Source organism: Gavia stellata, chromosome 31, assembly GCF_030936135.1.
Source record: "Gavia stellata isolate bGavSte3 chromosome 31, bGavSte3.hap2, whole genome shotgun sequence".
Lineage (NCBI taxonomy): Eukaryota > Metazoa > Chordata > Aves > Gaviiformes > Gaviidae > Gavia > Gavia stellata.
In genome coordinates, this window is record NC_082624.1 from 3470948 (window position 1) to 3481363 (window position 10416).

The following is a 10416-nucleotide window of genomic DNA, read 5'->3' on the forward strand; positions in this document are numbered from 1 at the left end:
CCAAAACCACGGCTATTTATAGATGTGGTCTGGGGGTGTTGAGGTGCAGCAAGGCCTGCCTGCACCCCAGCCCCACTGAGGCCCCGGCCCTTCCTGAGGCCCCGGCCTTGCGACCACCTCCTCCGGGCTTCTGCCAGGCGGCTTGTGGGGAGTGGAGGGCGAGGGAAGAGGGGTGCTACACACCACCCTGGCAGGCTGGGGTGGGGGGGCAGCAGCTAGGCCTGAGGGAGGCCTGAGGCGAGGTGGGCTCGAGGTGGGCCCCAGACGGGCCCGAGATAGGCCCCAGGTAGGCCCGAAGGGAGCCTGAGGCGAGGGCGACGTGAGGCGGGTCCGAGCCGGGCCCGACGGGGCCATACCAGAGCAAGCTAACAGGGAGCCCTAACCAGCCCAGCCGCAGCCCCCCGCGGCGAGGCGCGCAGCTCCGCGACGCGCGGAGCGGGCTGTACCTCAGCGCGGCGGCGTCGCTCCTCCCCGGCCCCGCCCGGCGGCTGCGCCCGCCCGCCTGCCCGCCACCGCCCATAAATAGGGACGGTCGGGCGGCGCCGTTCCGCAGAGCAGCCGCTGGCCCCCCGCAGCCATGAGCTCGTACGGCTACGACCCGTTCTTCCCCTCCTACAAGCGGCGGTACGCCGAGAGCCCGCGGCTCCATGTCTCGGCGATGCGCAGCAGCGGCGGCTACAGCTCGGCGCGCTCGGCGTACTCCAGCCTGTCGGCGCCCGTCTCCTCGGTGTCGGTGCGGCGCAGCTACGCCGCCTCCAGCGCCTCGGGCTCCCTCCTGCACTCGGTGGACAGCCTCGACCTGAGCCAGGTGGCGGCCATCAGCAACGACCTCAAGTCCATCCGCAGCCAGGAGCGGGCGCAGCTGCAGGACCTCAACGACCGCTTCGCCTGCTTCATCGAGCGGGTGCACGAGCTGGAGCAGCAGAACAAGGTGCTGGAGGCCGAGCTGCTGGTGCTGCGGCAGAAGCACGCCGAGCCCTCCCGCTTCCGCGCCCTCTACGAGCAGGAGATCCGCGAGCTGCGCCTGGCCGCCGAGGAGGCGACGAGCGAGAAGCAGGCGCTGCAGGGCGAGCGGGAGAGCCTGGAGGAGACGCTGCGCGGGCTGCAGGCGCGCTACGAGGAGGAGGTGCTGAGCCGGGAGGACGCGGAGGCGCGGCTGCTGGAGGTGCGGAAGGGCGCGGACGAGGCGGCGCTGGCGCGGGCGGAGCTGGAGAAGCGGGTGGACAGCCTGCTGGACGAGCTGGCCTTCCTCAAGAAGGTGCATGAGGAGGAGCTGGCGGAGCTGCAGGCGCAGATCCAGTACGCGCACCTCTCCGTGGAGATGGACGTGTCGGCCAAGCCCGACCTCTCCGCCGCCCTGCGCGACATCCGCGCCCAGTACGAGAAGCTGGCGGCTCGCAACATGCAGAACGCCGAGGAGTGGTTCCGCAGCCGCTTCACCGTCCTCAGCGAGAGCGCCGCCAAGAACACCGACGCCGTCCGCGCCGCCAAGGACGAGGTCTCCGAGAGCCGCCGCCTGCTCAAGGCCAAGACGCTGGAGATCGAGGCCACCCGCGGCATGAACGAGGCGCTGGAGAAGCAGCTGCAGGAGCTGGAAGAGAAGCAAAGCGCCGACATCTCCGCGCTGCAGGTGGGGGCCGGGGTTTGGGGGGGCACCCCGGGGGCGTGGGCCTTGCCGCGGCCTCGTGCCGTAGCGAGGCGGCACGGGCGAAGGGTGAGGTGGCGTGAAACCGTCACGCAAAACGCCATGGAGCTGCAGTGCGTATCCATCCTTCACCCGCATACCCGTATCCATCCTTCACCCGCATACCCGTATCCATATAAAGCCTTAACTGTGTCATGATTAAAAAAAGATCCTTAAGCTAAAACTAGAAAAAGCACGTAGAGGCTAAAACCGAAACAGATCTCGTGCACGCTGTAGTCCATGGAGAGCAGAAAACTGGGCTCTCAACATGAAGTAGGGATGGAGTAATACGATGTAGAAATAGGGGTGGGAAAACCCTGCCGGGGAAGGTGGGATTTGGGAATTGGTACCTTTTTGGCACCATTTGGGTGGAGCTGGAGCTGTTTCGGGATGTGGTTTAGTGGCCACAGTGGTGTTGGGTTGGTGGTTGGACTTGATGATCTTACAGGGCTTTTCCAACCTTAGTCATTCTGTTTTCTCTGTCTGCTAGAGCAAGATTGTGTTAATAGGATTGGAGACATTCCTTGCAAGGTATTATTGCTAGGCACGGGAGAATTAAGAATTTTACGCTGTCAATATTGTTACTTCCAACAGGATACAATCAACAAATTGGAGAACGAGCTGAGAACCACAAAGAGTGAAATGGCTCGGTATCTGAAGGAATATCAAGATCTGCTCAATGTGAAAATGGCCCTGGACATCGAAATTGCAGCATATAGGTATGACAGGGGAATGTTTTAGTAAGTCAGAACTAGGATCAGGTTCCTGTTCTCTCTTCAAGAGAATTTATTTATCATTCCTCTAGCAGAAGTTTTCATAGATAGATGTCAGAGTTGAATCGGGTCTTCTCCATTGTCTTGGTATTGGAAGAAGCAGTGCTTTTGAGGTAAAATATTTCATTAAAGCAAAATCTTCAGTGAGTATAGTTGTACGTATATGCATACAGAACTCTCAGCTCAGCAATATATAATCTCAGTTCTCCATCTTTACAGATAAAAATACCTGTTCTGTACTTACAGTGAAGAGCTTTTGTATCAGTGGAACTTCTTAATACAGATGGCTGTGTTCTCAAAATTGGAAATCCCTTACATGCCTTTAGGAACGTGCTTTGTTTCTAACTCACAGACGCAATCTCCTGGAAAGCAAGTATTTTACAGCAGAATTGCTGCTAAATAGCTGTTTGATGTTTTGTCCCAGATACTGTTAGAAATGGCAAATGCCGAAACAGCATTTCTATGAATGCCACAAGGGGGAATGTTGAGGAGGTGGCTATAAACCTTGTCTGATAGCTAACCATAACATCACATTGTTAGATCTGCATTGTTCTCTGCAACCCTACAGGCTACCAAAATACACCTCTATCTTCACCTGCTGTAGGAACCTAATCCTCCAGGTTTTTTCCCCATGATTTCTCCTAACAGGGAAAAGTATTAATTGCCCAGTAATGCACACCTCTGAAAATCTTAAATTATTCCAAGAAGGTAGGGTAGCACTGCCACGTAGTTATACATTATGGGCTAGTTTTTGCACTCCTAAGGGTGCAGTCTGCAGGGCTTGTGCTGCTCAAAGCATCATAGTATCCTGGTCCAGAGCTGAATCTGCTGATTATTGCTACAGCATAACTAAGTGATTTCTGCTTGCCTTTTTTTTTCTGCTAGGAAACTGCTGGAAGGTGAAGAGACCCGACTCAGCTTCACTAGTGTTGGAAGCATCACCAGTGGCTACACCCAGACTGCCCCGACTTTTGGCAGGTCTGCCTACAGTGGTCTCCAGTCCAGCTCCTACTTGATGACAACCCGTTCCTTCCCCACATACTACTCCAGTCATGTCCAGGAAGAGCAGATTGAAATAGAGGAAACAATTGAGGCTGCTAAAGTGGCAGAAGCCAAGGCAGCCCCTGCAGAAGAAGGTGAGGAGGAAGAGAAAGAGGAAGGTGAGGAAGAAGCAGGAGGTGAAGAGGCTGAAGAGGAGGAAGGTACTTATAGTTACTTTCAAATCCTTCTCTTTCATGCTTCACCCTGCTTGTATGGAGTAGAACCCAGAAATCCTCATGGCTAAGTCTGGTTAGACCTCTCATTGTCTGCTCACGTGAGCAAAGGATCGTGGTATTAAGCCCACAGCATTTAAGCTGGAAAGACTGAATACTGAATGGAAGATAAAGTAAATGTTCAATATCAGGCACATTATAGGACTGATTACACTCCCTTGGAAATCACTGGGTGTTTCTTCCACTCAAGTTTCTAAAACCAAGAATGAGAGTACTTTAACAGTGTGTAATGCTATACTCATATGGCCGCAAACAGTACTTAGCTCTTACAGACATTCTCAAAAAGGAGCAAGAACATCCTGAGCTAAATACTAATTCCCAGAGGAGTAGCCTGTGATAATGGGAATGTCAGCTGATGTCTGTGGCTGTAAGTGTTGGATTGAGCAGATAGTAAGATCTATTGCCTGAGACCTAAGTAGTTTTCTTGTTCCACCAAAGGATATGCCACTTCCTTGCTTGCTGCCCTGTAACTTATCTACCAAACTCACATTTTAAAGAAAAAGTGAAAGGAATGTTATCCAGAGCTGCTTTTTCCAACTTCAGTTGCATAGCTCTGAAGGATTTAACCTAAACATATCTGAAATGCATTGGTTACCTTTGAACTATTCCAGGAGTTTATTAGCGTAAAGATTAATTATAATGAAACGATAGCTAAAGAGCCCATCGGAGAGCAATGGCAAGATTCCTTTTCGAACTCAAGTCTTTAGCTAAGGCTTAAAGCAATGACTCCGCAGTCAATATCTTTCAAGGCCATGATTTTGAAAAGACCTATAAAGTGTTTCACTCCCTCTGAAGTCTAGGATGAGTTGGTTGTGTAGTTTTGTTGGTCTCCCTTGCAAGTCCTAGATAAATGTCCCTGCTTTAATATAAAAATGAGCTACCAGCCACATCATGTTTAGCTGGCTGCCATCCAAATGTGTGGGGTTGAAGGATGCAGGTATACTGGCTCCTGCTAAATTGGGATTAGGAACAGTGCATAGATGTGAAGTATTTCTTTTTGCCTTTCAAAGGTGCTAAGGAAGAATCTGAAGAAGCCAAAGAGGGTGAGGAAGAGGAAGGAGAAGGGGAAGAAACAGCAGCTGAAGAAGGAGAGGAGTCTCAGGAAACTGCTGAGGAAACTGGTGAGGAGGAAAAGGAAGAGAAGGAAGCAGCAGGAAAGGAAGAGAGTGAAGTGAAGAAGAAGGCTTGATTTTTAGGCAGCCTGGCTTTCTCATCAGGTCAACAGAATAAATGATTGACTGAGCTAAAATTGCAGTCTCACATATTTAATTCAGTGACCACTGAGGTTTAAAGTTAATGATCTATGATGTTTCTCTCTGTGCGGAGTATCAGTATGCTTGCAGAGCACCCACTGGCTTGCTCCCTGAATGCCGCATGGTCTACACATATGAATTCAGGGGTTATGTCTTTCTTGGGTGATTCAGAACCTTAAAACTTAAAAAAGGGGAAAAAAAAATAAGTCACGGGAATGAAAGTTATCTTTAACTTGCATTTAAAATAATTATGGAAACCTTGGGTGGGTAAAATAATGGAGGCTTCAATAAGTATGTGCAATAAAGCTAGTCAATAAAGTTACAGAAATGCTTACACGGATTCCTTGTATGTGTCATGTGTCACTAATGCACTTAAAAGGTTGATTGAAGTGGTGTATCACACTCCTTTTTCAAGCCTGTGTAACAGGATATGGGATGCTGGTTTCTGTCTCTAGCTGATATGCTTGGGGGACAAAGAATTTCTTGATGGGGCTGTAAAATTGCACATGGAAGTCTCACAAGGGTAAAAACACACTGGAGTCTGAATATGCTGTTAGCTTTGTGATGGGTCTCACTGGGCTGTTGTATGCACATGAGAACAAGTTCCCTTTTGCCTTATGAAAAAAAGGAGAATATTTGACAAACCAACACAGAAGCAAAATGCAAACATGGCTTTTAAACATTGGTAGGAATTGTTCCATGTCTGGCAGTTCAGTGATGAAAGGGAAGAATGACTGCTGATACTGATGAGACTTGGAGCAATGCCTGTGTATTTAAAAAAAAAAAAAAAAACCAAAACAAAAAACATGCTGGGGTGAGGTGTTAGAGGGAAGGACAATGTGGGGGGTGGTCTCTCGGGGATGAGCTGCCTTTCCAGGGTGTTGTCTTAAGTCAATCCACTATGGACTGAAGAGGCTTTTTTTTTTTTTTTTTTTACTGAGAATTTGTCAGAGCCTTTTAAAGTTTTGTGTGAGCCAAAGGAAGGTCTAATCTGTGATAGGGCACAAAATAGGAGCAGCTCAAACAGCAGCAAAGCCTGACAACTCTGAAAGCAATGTCCTGTAGTCTGAGCCTATTCATTTTCAGTTGGCTAAGGCTGATGCATAAAATTAAACCTTGTGCTAAGGGCAGGTACTAGATTAATGCTGCAAATCAAACCATTTTAAATAAACTAAACCCATGGAAACCCACATTAAAACAGGCATTACGTGGCTGCACTAAAACTTCTCACAGTCACTTGCAGCTAGATGGATTTTTTTGTGTAGGACTTGGGAGTGGCTTCTAATTTTATACACTGACTTGATGGTATCAGTTGACTTGCATTGGTTCTCCCCGATGGCTGTGTTCACAGAGAAAGAAAGTGTCTCTTCACACGAACTTTAGGGGCGTTCCAAAAGCATCTCCCTTTTCAGTATTGAAAGAGTTATAAAGAAGAAGATGATGGATGAGGTAAGCACTTAAAATAATTCTATCCTTCCATGTTCCCAGGAAAAACAGCAGGAGAAAGAAAAAGGAGCTTTAGTAAAAGCGTTTAGGAAACAGAGTTTGTACTCCTATGCAATAATTCCAGTAACCCCTGTTCAGGGAGTCCCAGTATCATTTCCAAATGCCTTTTCTTGCTCCTACTTGTATTTTTTGATGCTTTTGAGAACCAGAAGGCAAACATGTAAATTAATTTTCCCTTTCTTCAAAAATATCTCTTCTTACAAGTTTCCCTTCTGTTTTTAACGGAGATTTTTCTACGTGTGTTTATGCAGACTTATCCTTACAAAGCAGATTTTGTTTTCTGTCTCCAGGAAAGCGGTGGTGAGCGGTGGGGGGTGCTTGCGGTACCGTGGGCCAGAGACTCGACCACGCCGTTTGCTCAGCACTTTTAAAAGCTATTGATGGGATTGCCGGAGACCGGCTCCTTCTGGTATGAGATACTGTAGTTCAAACACAGCAGAACGTTCAGTCTGAGAGATGGTACCTGGAAATTCACCTGAGCGCCCTGTCGGAAGATGCTTAGCAGGGCACTTCAGTTGGGAGAGAGTTTCCGCTCCTACACAGCAAAAACCATGTTCTGCACCAGATTGGAAACCATCACAGCCATTGAAGCCAAACCACTGTTAAATAGATTGGCATATATTAAAACCACTGCCCCCATCCTGCCTTTCTCCAAGCACTCTGAGCTCCTTTGAACTTTGCAATATCTGATTTTGCTTCCTCTTTCATGTCTTTTTTTGCAGATAAACTCCTTCTTCATTCAGTCCTTTTTATCCCTTTCACTTCTGGGAAGCAATACAGCTTGCAGCTCTCCAAATCCTTGCAGCCAGGCTGCTAGGGATGCTTTCAAACTGGTGCATTTAGAGATCCACCAGCAAACACATTTCTCCTTGTGGGGTGTCTCGGTCTGATCCCTGCTCCTTATGTTATTTTTAATGTATTGCAGCTAAAGGAGAGATTTCACAACTCTGCAGGAAATGTGTGAGTCAGAGCCACGGCAGTGAGCTGCAGAGAGTGACAAGCTGCAGTGACCGTCCAGCCTGGTTTGTCACCTCCAGTCCTGCCTTGCTGCTAAGGTAAACCGGTGGGAGAGAGGATGGAAGTGTGCGTTTACGTGCTGAGATGCTCTCAGGGTTGTGGGGATCCTGCCGGCAACCCTTGTTTTACCTTTGGAAATCCAGGAGCTCGCCTTGACGCAATGCAGCAAGAGCAGGCAGAGGGAGACACGATAGAAACTTTAACCCGAGTTGCAGCTGCAAGTAAAGCTGCGAGTCTGTCCCTGAGTTTTCTCCGGCTGTTTGGGCAGAGGGGGTCTGGATCAGGCCGAGATCTCTTCACAGGGAAGACGAATACAAGGAGGTCCTGGATGCTTTTCTGGAGATCACATACGCTCACTCACCTTCCACTCGGCAAGAGGAAAATTTGTACAGCTGTAATATCCAGATTCTAGGAATTTACCTTCTAGTAACTGAGTAATTGACAATTCATCATTTGCCGCCTCCCTAGAGTGGTTAGGGGTAGTTTAATCCTGAACAGAGAAGGAGCAAAGCCCGCGTGTGAATGGGAAAAGCACAGACCCCGATGCCTGGAGAAAATTCTAGTGCCTGACTCAGCTCCCTGGCAAAAGCAACCTATTTGTGTTTTGTAACACCTCCCAGTTTGTTTCCAGCTGGAGTTTAGTTCTGGGATGCTGAAAAATCTCTTACTCGTAGCTCCTCCGCAAGCCGGTTCGGTAAAAAGATCCTGTTTTAGAGCCTCCGGCTCCTGAAGTTGTGGGGGTCCTGATGACCTTAAATAAGATGCAGAAACCTTCACAGTAACTTCCTTTAATTATTGTTTTTCCTTTCATGGAGTCTTTTGTATTGATCAATGAACTTCTGTGTCTGAAAGTAATTAATCCCTTCACTGGTTATGCACAGTCTGAAGAAGTAATTGGTGCAGAACTGGCAAATAACATACTATTTATGCATCTCTGCCCTGGAATTATGCTATCTTTTGAAACTGTTTGATTGCAGATGTCAGTAGACAAAACCTCTTGGCAACATGAAATATTAATCGGTTCTTATAGTTTTATAAATATTTAGAAATGTGTTAACCAGTTGCTTATGTCTCTTAGGATTTGACGGAAACATTTGCAGTGGGAAACAGACTAAACTCACAATTTTATTTCGTGTGTTAGAGCAGAGAAAAAAAAATGCAGTTGTGGGTAATGATTAAAGGCTGCAGTATGTTTTGGGTGGAAAAGGGAGGTGAAAGGAGGATATTTTCAAATACAGCATGCCAGTGGAGTTTGCCTCCCACGCAGGCTGGGCAGTGAATTCCCAAGACCATGGAGGAAAGCCGTGTACCCTGGGCAGGCGTGTCCATACAGCCCCCTTGTACAGGGAGCTGCAAGCCTGGCCGGGCTGCCAGCGTGCGAGCAGAACCAAACCAGCTCAAATAATAATCTCTAGGCCGTTGCACCTGTATCCCACCAGAACGGAAAAGAAAGCATAACATGAAAAACAGCAAGCCATCTGGGCTCCCACCCGCACCTGTGTAAGCCCAGGTTAACAGGGTGCTTGAGTCTCCCGCTGACATCAACGTTTAATTCACTGTACAAGGTGACCCTTCTTCGGCTCGATGCTGAGGATGCCTGTCTTTCTATGCCGAGGGGTGGTAGCCCGCTGGCTTCGCCGTTCGTGACATTTTAGCAGATTCTGGAACTTATTTGGAAGCACGTGAACAGAAAGTTTTATGTTAAATATTGGTCTCTGGCTTAGTTTTTGGTTTTAGCAGTGGCGTTCTCTTGAAAATTTTGATCAGACCCAAGAGAAAAATAGCTTCAGTGCTCGCAAACCATCGGGCGTTTCTGTATTGTAACGTAACTTGGTGCAACCACTTACGGACAATAGGTGAGTGTGATTGGGCTACTTAACTTTTTACTCATAAAGGCGTAGGTATTTTTATGTCACATACACATGTAACTTTCACAAATAAGCTCGCTCCAGAGGAGCCGCCATTTAATTTGCTAACTCTGCTTTAATTAAACGTCACTCAACCAGCAAGCTGTTGAGCACAGATTGCCATTATTGATATCAGCAGGAGAAACATTCATTAGTTTGCTACACAAAGACATTCAGATTTATCTGAAAGCCTTATCTGCTGTGGACTTCTTACAATTTCTCCAGTGAAGAACATGCAGAACCCTTTCAATTAAAAACTACTTGATCTTCAATTATTGATAGGGTGAAGAATTGGAAGGCATGTGCAAATCACAGAGATTCTGAGCAGACCTTCAATTAGTCAACAGATTTCAGGACAGTCCATGTTCTGAACCCAGCCTTAAAAATGATTTGCGTTTCTTTGCTAGTTATGAGAGGTAAGGCAGGAGCAGCGTTCTTCATTTTCCTTTTATCATAGAATCATAGAATCGCTTAGGTTGGAAAAGACCTTTAAGATCATCAAGTTCAACCGTAATCACGTTTTGAAATGCAATAGCAATAAACACAATATTCATCCCATACTAAGATGTATCAGTTCCCCAAACTGGAGTTGGGGCCCTCCTCTTTTTCCCTTTGTTTCATTTGTCTCTATTTATTTTCCATGTAGTAGGACTTTAGAGGGCTTTTTAATTGGCTTTCTTCTTAATAAAGCCAACCTGCAATTAGCAATAGACACAGGCTGACGCTTAGGAGGCCTTTCTGTTGGAAATGGAAAAATGCTTTAGTTTGCTTTTACCTGTCCGTCATACCAGGTATAATCTGAGCCCTACCCAGCCTCTGTTCAGGCTCTGGAAGGGTCTCATTTTGACAGCTACTGTTGAATGGGCAAATAGATGAAATACAACTTAGGAATATTTTCAATACTCAATACCAGCAAAATCTCTGGGACAGTTTCCTTTTTCCAGGAATTTTGGAATTTTGTGTTTAGAGGGAGATTGCACCTGTTGACCATTTGAGACAGAC

General features: G+C 47.5%; 1 protein-coding gene across 1 annotated transcript; it reads left to right on the forward strand.

Annotated features, from left to right (window-relative positions):
* The first annotated feature begins 577 nt into the window (after positions 1-577).
* Positions 578-4920, forward strand: NEFL (neurofilament light chain). The gene is made up of 4 exons (XM_059831487.1): positions 578-1630; positions 2279-2403; positions 3343-3659; positions 4742-4920. The coding sequence occupies exons 1-4, from the start codon at positions 578-580 to the stop codon at positions 4918-4920; spliced, it is 1674 nt and encodes a 557-aa protein (XP_059687470.1).
* Positions 4921-10416: the final 5496 nt, after the last annotated feature.

Bases quoted from the DNA above. Each gene is read 5' to 3' on its own strand.
- NEFL (XM_059831487.1), top strand. From the start codon at position 578: ATGAGCTCGTACGGCTACGACCCGTTCTTCCCCTCCTACAAGCGGCGG. The intron at 1,631-2,278 runs GTGGGGGCCGGG...TACTTCCAACAG, and splicing joins CCGACATCTCCGCGCTGCAG to GATACAATCAACAAATTGGA. The intron at 3,660-4,741 runs GTACTTATAGTT...TGCCTTTCAAAG, and splicing joins AGAGGCTGAAGAGGAGGAAG to GTGCTAAGGAAGAATCTGAA.